Source organism: Pristis pectinata, chromosome 2, assembly GCF_009764475.1.
Source record: "Pristis pectinata isolate sPriPec2 chromosome 2, sPriPec2.1.pri, whole genome shotgun sequence".
NCBI classification, from domain to species: domain Eukaryota; kingdom Metazoa; phylum Chordata; class Chondrichthyes; order Rhinopristiformes; family Pristidae; genus Pristis; species Pristis pectinata.
Window position 1 is genome coordinate 88,015,636 of NC_067406.1, and position 15,769 is coordinate 88,031,404.

At 38.1% G+C, this 15,769-nt stretch overlaps 1 protein-coding gene across 1 annotated transcript in view; it reads left to right on the forward strand.

Annotated features, from left to right (window-relative positions):
* Positions 1-15,769, forward strand: part of prkg2 (protein kinase cGMP-dependent 2) — a 67,300-nt gene that overhangs the window by 41,074 nt on the left and 10,457 nt on the right. The window contains exon 14 of the mRNA XM_052040620.1: positions 6,582-6,745. Within this exon, the coding sequence (XP_051896580.1) occupies positions 6,582-6,745 (164 nt within the window). The remainder of the gene's footprint in view (positions 1-6,581; positions 6,746-15,769) is intronic.

Here is a 15,769-nt window from a genome sequence, read left to right on the forward strand (position 1 = left end):
CGACCACCCAAATACTGGAACAGCAAAGACAGAAGATTATTGATTTAGAAAGTTGAAGTCGGAGGAACAATTTGAGGATTATTGGCCTTCGCGAAGATGCTGAAACTGGTAATCCTATTGAATTCTTTTCCAAACTTCTGATGGATGTGTTTGGCTCTGAAGTTTTCTCTGTACGTCCCATACTTGATCGTGCTCACAGAGCGTTAAGACCAAAACCCCCGGCAGAGCAAAAACCACGGCCAGTAATATTGAGATTTCACTATGTGAGTACTAAAGAGAATTTGACTTGAATCGCTCGTCATCAAGGAATAATCCAATATAAAGATTGGAAGTTTTGTCTGGTTGAAGATTACAGCCCAGAAGTTATGAAAGAGAGATTGCATTATAAACCGATTATATTGCGACTTTATCAAGGGGAGTATCGACCTGCATTGCTATTCCCAGCTTGCCTGAAGATTGTACTCCCTGAAAAATCACACAAGTAGTTTAATTCCGTGAATGAAGCTGAACAATTTCTCAAAGATTAACTTTTGACTTCAGATGGTTAATAAATGTGCTATTCTTTGATTTTTATACCTATTTGGTCTACAAGGTAATAACTAACTTACAGATTTGAACGTTTTAAGTCCGGAGATCTTTTTCTGCCCTTTGTTAACACTTTCGTGTTTGGTTCTGGAACATGGATACTTATCATGTTTCTATTTTACAATTCTTTTTTTCCCTTATATTATTCTACTTTAATATTTTTAACAGTTTATTTTTGTAATAATTAAGAATCTGACTGGGTGATTGATTGCTTTTTTTCTTTTGAAATAATAGTAAGATTGTATTTTTAAAATGTCGACTGTCAGTATTTTTGACTGCGTAGAATTTTCTCAGCAAGCCTGTTTATAATTCCAAAATGTTTTTTTGGGGAATTGTATCTTCATGTTTTGACTACTGGTGGTTTGCATTCCTTTTAACTTAGAGATTTGCCACCAACAGAGGTGGGGTTAAGGGATTTAGTGAGTAGCATTCTGGCTGTCTATTGGCCAGTTTTTGGGCTTTTGTGGGTGGGGGTGGGGTTGTTTTTAGTTTAGTTTTTTTCTTCTTCTGGACTGATTTAGAAGTACAAATATGTCTGAATTGTCGTCATATCTGGCTCCTCTTTGAACTCTTTTTCCACTTCCTATTAATGAGGCTCCTGTGCAGCAAGGTTAACGCTTTACACACCATATTTTTTTTCATGCAATATGAATGGTTTAAATAATCCAATTAAGCAGAAGAAGATCTTTAAAGTTTTTCATAGACTGAATGCTCAGATTATTTTTGCTCAGGAGACTCATATTAGGAGAGAGGATAATCAGCACTTCTTTAGATTTTGGAGGGGTCAACAGTTTCATTCTAATTCAAAAGCAAAGGTGAAATGAGTCTCTATTTTTATAGACTCCTCAATTTCATTTGTTCATCATGAAACACTCTCAGACCCGAATGGTAGATTTTTATTAATTACTGGCTTACTTCATAACAAAAAAGTTGTAATGGTTAATGTTTATGCACCTAATGTGAATCATCCTGAGTTCTTTAAACGTTTATTTGCATCTTTTCCAAATTTAAACGAATATACTTTGATTATGGGTGGAGATTTCAATTGTTGTTTAAACCCTTCGATGGATAGATCTGCATCAAATCAAGTACTTCCAAACAAATCTGCTGTCTTTATTAATTCCTTCTTAGTTGATTCCGTAATTTTAAAAGTCTGGAGATTTCTACACCCATATGATAAAGAGTTTTCATTCTTTTCTCATGTTTATCATAACTACTCTAGAATTGATTACTTATTTATCAACTCTCAATTAGCTCCATCTGTTATTGACTGTAAGTATGATACAGCAATTGCCATTTCTGATCACGCACCATTGAAACTATCAATCAAATTAGTGGACGTTGCCTCTGGTACCAGACAATGGCGATTCAATTCTTCTTTACTTCAGGATTTAGACTTCGTTCATTTTATTAAAGAACAGATTCCCTTTTTCTTCTCAACTAATTCTACGGAAGAAATTTCCAGTGGGATATTATGGGATACCTTTAAAGCTTATATCCGTGGTCAAATTATTTCATACTCTGCTGGATTGGAAAAACAAACTAATAATGAATTACACACATTGGTTGATAAGATTAAAAGAAATCGATAAAAAAAGCTCTGATGCTCCTAATTTGGAGCTTTATAAAAAGAGAATTGAACTTCAATTGCAACACAGTTTATTATTAACATCTCCAATTGAAAATCAACTAGTCAAAACTAGGAGTCAGTTTTATATACATGGTGATAAATCTGGTAAATTATTGGCCAACCAACTGAAAGCTGCTTCGACTAAATGTCAGATTATTAAAGTTCGTAGATGAGATGGTAATTACACGGTGGACCATGATCAAATTAAAAAATCTTTTCAAGAATTTTATACTTCTTTATATCAATCAGAATTTCCTGAGGATTCTACATCAATGCATGAATTTTTAAGGAATTTGAAGATTCCGAAATTATCACCTAATGAACATTTAATATTAGATGCACCCATTTCAGAGGAAGAAAAGAAAGCAATTTCTTCACTGAATTCGGGTAAAACCCCTGGTCCTGATGGATATAAAGTTGAATTTTTAAAATCCTTTTCTGATCTTCTCTATCCCTGGTTAGGTAAAATTTTTAAAGATGCCCTATCAGCAGGTAAATTACCACAATCCTTTTATGAAGCAACCATCTCTTTAATTCTTAAAAAGGATAAAGATCCTATTGAATGTGCATCTCTTTATTGAATGTGAACTCCAAAATTTTTTCCAAAATATTGGCTTCTAGACTGGAAAAGGTACTTCCACAAATTATTTCTGATGACCAGACAGGATTTATTAAAAATCGCTATTTGCATTTTAATGTTAGGAGGTTAATGAATATTGTATATACCCCTTCATCTACAATTCCAGAATGTGTTATCTCACTAGATACCGAGAAGGCGTTTGATAGAGTCGAATGGGAATATTTATTTAACACGCTTGAGAAATTTAATTTTAGCCCAAATTTTATATCCGCGATTAAATTGATATACCATACACCTTTGGCTTCAATACTTACTAATAATCAGAGATCCCCCTTTTTCAGGCTTTTTCAAAGCACTAGACAGGGCTGCCCTTTAAGTCCTTTATTATTTGATATTGCCTTGGAACCCTTGGCAATTGCCTTTCAGGACTCTTCTAACATACTTGGTATCACTCGTGGAAAGGGGATGCATAAGATATCACTATATGCAGATGACCTGTTGCTTTATATCTCTAACTCTGAGAAATCCATCCCTGCAGCATTATCACTGCTTGCTCAGTTTAGTGTTTTCTCTGGTTATAGATTAAATCTTAATAAGAGTGAGTTTTTCTCATTAAATATGCAAGTCCCAATTTATAGGCAATTACCATTTAGATTAGTGACTGATTATTTTAGTTATTTGGGTGTTAAAATTACCAAGGAGAACAAGGACTTATTCAAAGTTAACTTTTTACCCTTAATCAATCATGTTAAGCAATTGTTTACAAAATGGTCCCCATTGTCTCTATGATCAGTCGAATTAATGCGGTTAAGATGAATATTTTACCAAAATTTTTGTATTTATTCCAGCGGTTCCAACCCTCATCTCGAAATCCTTTTTCGATACTATTAATTCTAAAATTCTTTCATATATATGGCAGAATAAAAACCCAAGGCTAAGTAAGAAATATTTACAGAAATTTTAAAAAAGATGGCGGTATAGCTGTGCCTAACTTTAGATTTTACTACTGGGCAATTAATATTAGATATTGAATTTTTTGGACGCAAGATTTAGATATAATTCAATGTCCCCGATGAGTGTATCTTGAGTGTGAGTCTGTGCAAGGGTTTTCATTAGCTTCTATTTTAGGAGCCTCACTCCCTTTTGCACTTACTAAATTGAGTAAACAAATGATTAACCCAATAACTAAACATACAATACGAGTATGGTTTCAATTTCGTAAATTTTTTGGATTGAATAAATTCATTTTATCAAGTCCTATCCAATCTATTTTTTTCTTTCAATCATCCAGAATTGATTTAGCTTTTTCTTTATGGAAAATGAAGGGAATAACATGCTTTTGTGATCTATTCATTGATAATTGTCTTTTGTCTTTCGAACAGTTGTCTAATAAATACAATTTGCCTAGATCACATTTTTTTCGATATTTACAAATCAGAAATTTTTTTTAACTTATTTTACCTACTTTTACGATACCACATAAACTTGAAATTACAGAAAAAATTTAGGGTTTTAATCCTTATCAGAAGGACTTGATAGCAATAATTTATGATCTGATTATGAAAATATGTCTAGAGACACTTGATAAAATTAAGAATGAATGGGAAAGAGAACTCCAGATACTTTTACTTATAGAGACATGGAAGAAAATTCTCCAATTAGTTAATACATCTTCAATGTGTGCTAGACACTCTTTGATACAGTTTAAGGTGGTTCACAGGACCCATATGTCTAAGGATAAGTTAGCCCGTTTTTATCACCACATAAATCCTATATGTGACAGATGTAATTCGGATGTGGCTTCCCTGACACACATGTTTTGGTCCTGACCTCTTTTGGAAAAATATTGGAAAGACATTTTTAATATTATTTCAACTGTATTGAATATTGATTTACAACCTCATCCTATTACTGCAATTTTTGGGTTACCAAGGATGGATTCCGGCCATTTATCCACTTCAGCTTGTCATATGATTGCATTTGTTACATTAACGGCCAAGAGATCCATTCTATTTAAATGGAAGGATCCTTTACCTCCTACCACATTTCAATGGTTTTCTCAAACTATAACATGTTTAAACTTAGAAAGAATTAGGAGTGGTACTGTTGATCCTTTGCTTAAATTTGAGGAAATTTGGAGTCCATTTATTCAGTATTTCCATATGATGTAAGCAGACCTTTCTTGAATACCTTTCAATAACCTTTGGATACAGAGGAGCGGAGCTAATGACATAATAATGTTTTTTTTAACCGAAGAAATAACAGTCCAGCTTTTTTTTTGAAGTTTTTGGTTTGCTTTTGTTTATTTTTTTTAAAATTTGGGGTTCTCTTTTCATATAATTAAATTTCTTTTCAAATTCTTTTATATCATGTTCACTTAGTAAGAGATTGGGAGGTTCCGATTATATATTTTACTCCCTGTGAGTGTATATGTCAACTGTTATTATTGTCATCCCGATCTCTTCACATCATGTGTATAATCACTGTTGTTATGTATATTAATTTGAAATTTAATTTGAAATTTAATAAAAAGATTGAAAAAGAAAGTACAGAGTGCATTGAGGTAGTACAGGTAAAAACAATAACAGTACAGAGTAAAGTGTCACAGCTACAGAGAAAGTGCAGTGCAATAAGGTGCAAGGTCACAACAAGGTAGATCGTGAGGTCGTAGTCCATCTCATCGTATAAGGGAACTGTTCAATAGTCTTATCACAGTGGGGTGGAAGCTGTCCTTAGCCTGGTGATACGTGCCCTCAGGCTCCTGTATCTTCTACCTGATGGAAGAAAAGAGAAAAGAAGAGAAGAGAGAATGACCCGGGTGGGCGGGGTATTTGATTATGCTGGCTGCTTTGCCAAGGCAACGAGAGGTAAAGACAGAGTCCAAGGAGGGGAGGCTGTTTCCGTGACGCACTAGGCTGTGTCCACAACTCTCTGCAGTTTCTTGCGGTCCTGGGCAGAGCAGTTGCCATACCAAGCCGTGATGCATCCAGATAGGATGCTTTCTATGGTGCATCGATAAAAGTTGGTGTCAGAGGGGACATAAAAATTAGCACGATGGACCTGAAGGCAGAATGTGACGGACTGTTTTGGATCATCCAGGCTCCAATGACTGATTACTGATTTATTATACTGGTGGCTACACCAAATAAGCCGAAAGTTTAATTTCTAGACAACAATTCCTTAGCATGTTCAGAACAGTCACAGCTAATTCCAGCAAAAATTATGGCAGGATCAGGATACACTGTTCGCATGATTTAGAAGGTTCCATGATCCCTTAAAAAAAGCAGAGCTTCTGCTAGCCTCTTGGAACACCAGTGGCACTGGAGGAACAGAGGTAGGGTACCCTCTACATAGGGAGTTCCCATATCACTGGCCGTCAGAAGGATCCAGGATCAGATTAGCAGTGGTACATCAGTCAGGACCAGGCATGCAAGATTGCTGGAATGTTTACTGGTCTTGTTTTGAGATTCAGTGAGAATAATAGACTGGATCCTTCAATAAAACTAGGCAGTTCAAAATAAATCACCACAACCCTTTTTTAATAACCTGGCAAAATTCACGTGCCTCTATTTACTGTTGTGCATGTACAAGATCAGGTGTCATTGCCATGTTAAATAAACTGCCACCAATGCCATAAAGTTCATTAAGATTAATAGTGGATGTTCTTGCCCATCCTGAACTGACTACATTTGCAGAATTCAGAAGTTTGCATCCATTTTATTACATAGATTGAATAGATATTGCCGATAATTAGAAGAATAAAGTTTATTGATCCTCTACTTTCAGGTTGACTTTGGATTTGCTAAGAAGATTGGCAGAGGCCAGAAAACATGGACATTTTGTGGAACACCTGAATATGTAGCGCCTGAGATCATTCTGAACAAAGGCCATGATTTTGGTGTGGATTTCTGGTCATTGGGAATACTTGTCTTTGAGCTACTTACTGGCAGGTAAATGGCTCATTGTATTACATGTCTTTTCTGCAATCACTGGATGTGGAGCAAAACATAAATTAAAAAGTAAGGAGCTAAACTTTTAAAATGTACTTGTTCTGCATTGATAAAGGTGTTCTCAGGCAGTGTAACTGTTGGATGCTACATATTACTCTGTGTCCATGGACCAGACAGACCAAGTGCAATTTAGATAAAATAACATTTTGGAATATAGGATGGGTACTTTGAGATATTAAACGGTAGAGGAAGCATGTTATAGGAATAATAATTGCCCCTGAATTCCCAGGGCTCTCCAAAACTGGGGTAGTCATTGTGTCTTTTCTAAATTTCTTGTCAGTCATGTTTAGTTAAATATCATTTTATCATTGTATCATGTGACTTTTGGGATGGCAGAAGCTCTCTAATGGACCTTTACCATTTACCTCCAGCAATCGTATTTTTCTGTCCAACTGTCCTAAATGAGGAAGGTAGAAATGGCTTCAAAAGTTAAAGTCACAAAGCAACTGGCATGTTTAAGTCTTTGGTCTGGAGGAGTAAAACCAATGGTGGAGCTCCTTCAGCTGCTGACTTAATTTTTTTTGTGTGTATCACGTGATTTCACGATACAATTATTTTTCTGTCTGGAATACTCTTTTGTGTCAGACCACGAAATCACATGTAATTCAACTCTGGAAGATTGAGTCTAGCTTCATGATATGATCTGACTTATGATAGAAGTCTGACGCTCTCATCCACTACAGATGGAAGCCCCAGCAAATTACTCAGAGGCCAAAGAAGGTCCCTGCACTGTTGCCTGTTCTTGCTGGCTATCAAGTTCCCTACCTATCCAAGACCCTTGGCTTTGCTAATGTTTGTTTAAGTTAGTGAGGGTTGAGTGGGGTTAGGTGGGGGGTTGGGCAGAGTAGTGTTAGTTTATAGATCCATACATTTTCAAGTACCTTAAGGTCATTTCTTGCCACTTCTCATAAATTTATTTTGGGTTTCTTATTTACTACCAGGCTGTCACAAGTTTTTACAGAGTTGTTAGCTATTTATTTTCACCTCTATAGCATTTTATTGGTCCCACCGCATTTGTAAGGAGTAATCCACCAAATGAACATGCTCAGAGGAAGGGAAGAAGAACAGGAAAATCAGACCTTTAGATGAAAGTAATCAGTACTTCTAAAGAGAAAATAGTGGGGAGGTTATAGGAGGCTGCATGCTAACATATCCCTTGCAGCTCGACGTTCTAAAAGAATGCGACTAAAGAGATAGTGGCTGCTTTAGTCACAATCTTACAATGTTCTCCAGATTCTAGAATAATTCTAGCAAGTTGGAAGGTAGCAAAAAGTAATGTTGTTATTCAGGAAAGGAAGGAATGAAAAACTATGAAGCTACAGAGCAGCAAGCCTAACATCTTGTAGGAAAAATGCTGGAGTCCATTTAGGACATGGTAACAGGACATAATTAGGCAATCAGCAAGATTTTATGAAATAAAAATTGTATTTGACAAATTTAACAGATTCTGTGGGTTTAGTCCTTAAAGGGGAACCTTTGAATATTAGTATATCTGGATTGTCAAAAGGCATTTGATAAGATACCACATAAAAAGGTGTCAGATAAAACTAGAGGTCAAGGGTTCAGGAGTAATACATTAGTATTAGAGGAGAGGACCGGAGAAAGGATAGAGAAATGAGTAGGTCATTTTCAGCTTGACAAGGCTGTTACTGGTACCACAAGGTTAGTCTGCATCTGTGGAAAGAGTTAATGTTTCATGTTAATGACTGTCAGAACTGGGAAAGAGGTTAAACAAGTTGGTTTTAAAGTTACAGGGAGGGTAGGTAAGGGATCGATAGGACAAAGGGAATATCTCTGATGGGGTGAGGTCTTGGTTTTCATGTGGATAAAAGCTGATGTTCCCTTTATGCTTTTCATCACCTCCCCTGCTCCCCCCCCCCCCCAACCACCACCATCTCTGCAACCTAAAGTTAACTTGTTTTCTCTCTTTCCCAATTCTGACAAAGAGTCTTTGATCGAAACTGTTATGTTTGTTCTTCATCAAGAGACAAACTTGGCATGGGTTTAACATCTGAACATTTATTGAAATAACAACAACAGGCTGGCTGCAACAGACAGGCTGGCTGGCTTTCCCGCTCTTCCACAGCCACTTCCTGTTCCCCAATGTGACCCCTTGCGTTGCCTACTGGGAACTGTAGTTCTTTATTATAACTACATAATAACACATAAACCATTAATTTAGTTTCCCTTTCCACAGATATTATCTGATCTGCTGAGTGTTTCCAGTATTATCAGGTTTTTATTTCAGACTTACATCTGTAGTTTTTGCTGATCTCCAGTTCTGCCACAAGGTTACTCTGGGCAGGCACGGTAATGTAGTGGTTAGCATACTGCTATTACAGCGCCAGTGACCAAGGCTCAATTCCGGCTGCTGTCTGTAAGGAGTTTGTACGTTTTCCCCGTGTCTGTGTGGGTTTCCTCCAGGTGCTCTGGTTTCCTCCCACATTCCAAAGACATATGGGTTAGGAAGTTGTGGGCATGCTATGTTGGTGCTGGAAGTGTGGCAACACTTGTGGGCTGCCCCCAGAACACTCTACACAAAAGATGCATTTCACTGTGTGTTTCAATGTACATGTGACTAATAAAGAAACCTTATATATAATGTTCTGCCTAAAAGTCGGGGGATAATTTACTAATGATACAAAGGATGGAGTGTAATTCGGATATTATGTGATTGATAACTTTGGTTAAGCAGAACGGGCTGGTTTATGCTGATCGGGCCTGCTGCTCAGAAATGCCACCTGGGATCCCGCACACTTCCACTTAACTGGGTCAGATGCTGGCCATCTGCACCCTCAAGTCCAGCACTGAAGTTGGGTTGGTACCAGGGCTCCGGTGGTGTAATGCAAAGGCCCCGCTTGCGAAATACCCCTGACTGCCTTTGGCAGAAGGTAGAGCTCGGGATGGGACTTTGCCTTGTGACAGTTGCCACTGATTGTAATAGTTTTTAAATGTTTCTGACATTCAGAGGTGGTTATAAACTATTAAAATTGAAGTAAATAATTAAAAGGTAAAATTATTAAATTAAGAAAGCTTTAAAAAGGAATTAAAAAGACACATGAACAGATATGATTGAAAACATTAAGTAAAAGTATTATATTAAGTACATGTTAAGTATTTTTAAAAACATAACCTTGCCTCTTCCTCTGCAAGTCCCATTGAAAACAAAGAGGTCTTGGGTCCTGTTGCAGGTTTTGCCATGGCACAGGATCTAAGAAGCAGTTCCCCAGTGTGATGCTGAGGAGTCCCAGCAAGCAGGACCTTGCAGTAGGGGAGCTGAAATTTTGGGCACAAATCTGTCCATAAGTCATAGAATCACAATGTGAGCATGCATTTCTGTGATTCAAAAGGCTGAACGTCGCTGCTTCTGTTCAAAATTGCTGGCCTGAGCCAGCCAGCTCAATTGTGCCCAGTATCCTCTAAACAGTGTGACTGTTATAAGTGTTGCTGTTCTGCTGTGTTTTGTTATGCTGGTTCCTAAAAAAAAACAGCAGCGTCTATGGGAGAGAAACTGTTAATGTTTCAGATTGATGACCGTTCATCAGAACCTGAAATGTTAACCCTTTCTCTGTCCACATATACCACCTGACCTGCTGAGTAATTCCAGCGCTTTCTATTTCATATTTCCAGCACCTGAACTATTTTGAATACATGCCTTGCTTCATTGCTCTGTGCCAATTATTCTGCATGACTTTCTAGTTATGCTATCATTCAGACATAAGATGAACATTCAAACTGTGCATGCTGACAGCTTCCTAAGATGTGCAGTTTACAGTATTATCCCAAAGTGCCAACTTGAAGGACAAGTCCTCCACAGCCTACAGAAATAGCTAACAATTAATACCCTTAACCTATACATGTCCATGCGGTGAGCATCCCAGAAAATACAATAAAACTTAGCCTGATGTCCGGTTCTTCAGAAATGCTCATGGTAAGGCATCTGGTTCATCAGGTGATGCTTCCCGGCTCCCTTTAGACACACTGGGGCCTCATCCCCATGCTGCTTATAAACATGCCACGGCCCTGATTCCAGCATTCCTTACAAATTTTCTTATAAACTCATTGTGGCCCCATTCCCATGGGTCCTTTTAAACTTACTGGGGCCCTGTATCCAGTGATCCTTTTAAACTCATCAGAGCCCCATTTCTTGTGCTGTCTCTAAACTCAACTGAAAAAAAACATTATTATGCTACTGTGTAGCATCTAAAAAAAATAGTGAATTAAAAGTGGATTGAGATATTAATAGGGGTAACATGCAATGGTCCAGAAAATCTATCAGTCTGGCACCACCAAAGTCCCTAGGTGCCGGATTGTCAGTTTTAAGAAATGAAAAGAAGTGAAAGATAAAAGTAGACAGATGAGGAGAGACTTGCATTTCCACAATGCCTTTTTTTCACCTCAGTTATTAAAATAATTTTGAATTGGAGCCACTGGCTGCAGTGAGAAACATTGTGGCCAATTAGTGAACAGAGAAATCACACAAGAAATGTAACAGAGACAAAAAAGTTTTGCTTTTCTCACTGTGAGTTCCAAATTACATCTATATGTTACTTAGTTTACTGACCTGGGAGTCTACACGTTTAAACAATCGGACAATACAACTTAACAAAAATTGATACCAGAGGAAAAAGCAACTGTTTTCATCTGCAGTAGTGTTCTGAGTATACGTATTACTCCTTGGCACTCAGGTTACAGTCTACACATTGGTTATACAGCAGAGGATCTAAAATATTGCAAAAATTTCACTTGATTCTGTGGTGATATTGTTGTGCAGAAGTACAACTTTTAAAGTCTGTTCAAAAAGAGTACAGCAGCTTAAATTATGCACAAGGTACTGGATAAATAATTGCTTAGCTTGTACATTTAAGACTATGTAGCCCTGTTGAAATTGTTTCAAATTTTATGAGAAACATCCTTTTTTGACTGTGCATGTGTGTCTCATATGAATGGTAATCTATATACTTTCAGCAGAAGGCTCATTTCTTTTCATATTCAAACAGCTTTCCCTCAAATAATCTTCTTTTCATTTCCATTAACAGTGCAACACTTCTGTATATCCTTGTGATTAAAAACAAATATAATAAAATTGAAGTGCCTCCAATGAACATTGAGGGAGGTAGAAAGTTTCCTTTGAGGGCTATGTTTTATGAAATCTTAAGCACACTCTTTATAAACAGCTTTAGAACTTGATTATACATAGTGCACAGGAGAAATCTTTCATTCGTTACACTGCAAACTGTTATGCTGATTGCACAATGTACTCTGACTTCCAAGAGAAATTGAATGGTGGCAGTTTCTAGTCCAGACTCAATGGGTGGAATTTTCACCCAAGGACGTTGTCTTGATGCCTAATTTAAAGTAGATCAAGGGTTTCATTTACATTAGAATGTCATGCCGGGTACATTCACTGGGCATCTGACCAGCTCCTGAGGGTGGGCATGGGTGTAGTGGGTAAGAGTAGCGGAAAGGGCTCTTATTAGCTTTGCTGTATTGTATCTATTAAGTTTGTTGGCTTCTCTTTTGTTGGGTTCTCTTCTCCAGACATCCCTTTACAAATAGCTAATTAGGCTGTTTCATCCCTACAATGATGGGGGTTGGGGGAAAGTGTGGGTTGTGGGGGGTAACGTGCAGTATAAATTGTCCTTTTTTAAGCTCATTTCAATTGGATGCTGGTTACAGGCAGGATTCTTGCAGACCTAGAAGCTGCTGCTTGACTTTGGCTGGGTTCATTTGGAAGTGAGATTTGAACAGGAAATCACTCCCCAATAAAGTCTTCAGTCTCAAACCATTTCTGAAAGGATTGCATAAGCATCGAACAGAACTCTTTACAGAATCACAGGAAAATTACCACAAGAACTGAAGTGATTTGACCGTTTGAGAACACGCCGACACTCTGCAAGATCAATACAAGTTATCCCACTCCCCGCCCTCTCCACTGAGCCTTGCAATTTTATTTCCTTCTAAGTACTTATCCAGATCCTTTCTGAATATCATAATTGAATCTACCTCAACTGCCTTCCTCCTGGCAGTACATCCCAGCTGATAACCACTTTCTGTGCAAAAATATTTTTCATCTTATCACTTTCAGTTGTTCGTGTCTTTTGAGTCCTGCCTTGCCAGTGGGAAGAGTTTTACGTCTATCTACTAAATAAACTCATCATGATTTTAAATACTTCTATCAGATCCCCTCTCAATTTCCTTTATTCCAAGGAGAATAACCCCTCTTTGGAATAGTGGAGGTTGAGAGGGGATCCAGTCTATACACATAAATTTCCCATGCCCAAAGAACTGCAAAACAATGTCCCAGGGTTTATGGTCAGCAGTGACTTCTGTCAAAGCATTACCTGCTGTGACTCCCTGATTAGGAATTTACAGTTCATGATGAGCTTCATGCCAAGGGTGGCAGTCTGCATGTCAGCAGGGTCTTCTGTGGGGTGCTGGAATCCTGTGCAGTGGAAGAGGTAAAAAAAAAGCCACGTCTATTATTGTGGTGTGAAAGAAGCACTTACACAAGTCCATACTCAGCTCAAACAACAAAATATTATTGATCAATCTTTCACCTGTCGGAGAGAGAGGGGCCCATGGTATACTCTCGCCTGATTATACAAAGCAAGGCATTTTTTTACATATTTGAAGGTGAGGTACAACAATTCAATAATATGGGGGTTCAGTCATCACCTGTTAACAAAGATGATGCATGATCATCCACCTCTTTCCCTCATGTACCTTGAAGATCACTGTCTCTGGTCAGTATCCAATCATAACAAAATATTCCTTTGATTCAAACACTCAGTCAGTACATAATTATTAACCACAGATCAATTAAATCTTTCCAACATATCTCCACCCGTGCTGTCCTGCTTGAATCCTATGAACTCCAGTGAAAAGAAGTTATCTTCAAGAGAATATACCAGTGGGCTATTTGTTTGTTTATTTTTGGTTTCACTGTAGATCTGTTAACTGATCTACACAAATCAGATCTAAATTTGGTGTGGCAGAAATATACTTTCACCTTACGATATGTTTTTACATTGTTTATGCATGTTAACCCTACCTGCCACATCCCTGGGTCCAAAGGCCCCACTACAGTTCCCCATTTTGGCCTTAGGTAACCCATCCAAGAAAGCCATTACCATTTCTAAACTCTCCTGAAGTACCTGCCTTGCTTTCTGTGGCCAGTCACTAATTGGGGTGTTTCAGTATTTTTTATTGTCTGGTACCAGCACGATTATAAAATGAAATTAAATTCTTGCATGATTTTGATAACATCCTTTGTTTGGTTTTGATATGTAGCTTTCAATATTTCACAGTGGCACTTATATCTGCACACAGCACAGCCGGCAGTTCCCAAACACAGAACAAATTATGATTCTGCTCCAAGAATGGGAAGAATCATAAAGAGGGATGCAGCACAGAAACAGGCCCTATTTTACTCTCCCCACATTCCCATCAACTCCCCCCTGGTTCTACCACTCAGCTACAGACCAGGAGCAATTTACAGTGGCCAATTAACCAACAGACATTCACGTTTTTGGGATGTTGTAGGAAACAGGAACACCCAAGGGAAACCCATACAGTCACAGGGGAAACATACAAATGTTGACAAAAGTTCCCCATTCCATATTTGGGATCAGCATGGTCATATACCAGGGTCTAACTTATTGTACACATAACAACACAGTGAGAGATTATTCAGTTCTGTGAGGTCTACACCACCCACCCTCTCCTTATTTCCCTGTGTTCCTGCAACTTTCTCTCTCACATATCCATCAACTCTTTATGCCATTAACTCACAAGAGCAGTAATTAACAGTGAGCAATTAGCCTGCCAACACATCCTTAGGATGTGGGAGGAAATAGGAGCACTCAGAGGAAACCCATCCCAGTCATGGAAAGAATGTGTAAACTCCACATTAACAGCTTTCAAGGTCAGAGTAGAACCTGGGCCACTGGAGCCATAAGGGAGCAGCACTACCCCCTGTCCCACTGTGCCACCCTATTCCATCTGTACGTGGTGATTTCAGAACCATGATATTGCTTGATGAACCCAGAATGGACATCTTCTGGGGCATATTATCCTCATTCAGGACCCCGGCTACTTCATAGGTTGTGTCAAATACCTTTCTTGTCCAAGTGAAAATGGATAACGTTTGTGCTTCTTCTAATGTGTTGGGGTAATATGATGTAAAACAGAAGTTAGTCTGGTTCACTGGACATGCCAACCCTCCTTATGGAACTGTGTCACCACATAAGAAACACAGTCTTTCCTGTCCCCTCGATATGTGTTTGTTCTAATTTGGATGGGCTGATTTCCATCATGAACCCACCAGTCCAGTTGAAGCCACATAAGGGAGCTTCCCCATCTCCCAGCCAGTGTGGGCGGATGCCACTGGCCTGGTCTGCCGCCTACATCCTGTCAGAGAAACTCCCTGTACCATGCCATCTCTTTTTACTGGATCATGTTCCAATGCAATATATCATATTTCCCCATCTAACATGAATATTAGTCAGCTTATACATTCCTCAGAGCCATTCCCCTCCACTGAAATAAATGGATCCCTTCGCCAGATTCAAACCAGCACAAGCTATTTGTGTGGATTCCCCCCTTTATATTGGTGGGAATTGCTACAACTTTGTGCTCCCTCCCTGGATTCAACTAAAAATCCATCTTTGGAGATGAAGAACAACAACTGTAAACACCTGATTACAACTTAGAATCTTCTGCATTTGCAAATGGATCCCAAAGATGCTGATAGTAACATGGTAAAGGATGGTAATAGCCAATATTTCTCAAAAAGGTCCAAAATGTTGAATTCTCACTCACTGACTGCAGTGTGCAAAAACATAACTGCTCTGGCAAATTCTTCAACTTTAATACTTTTGGACTTTTTATTGAAGATTGTTTGAAAAGTTCACATGTTTTTGAAAGTATTTGTGATGTGTACTTAGCTTAGAAATTCCATTA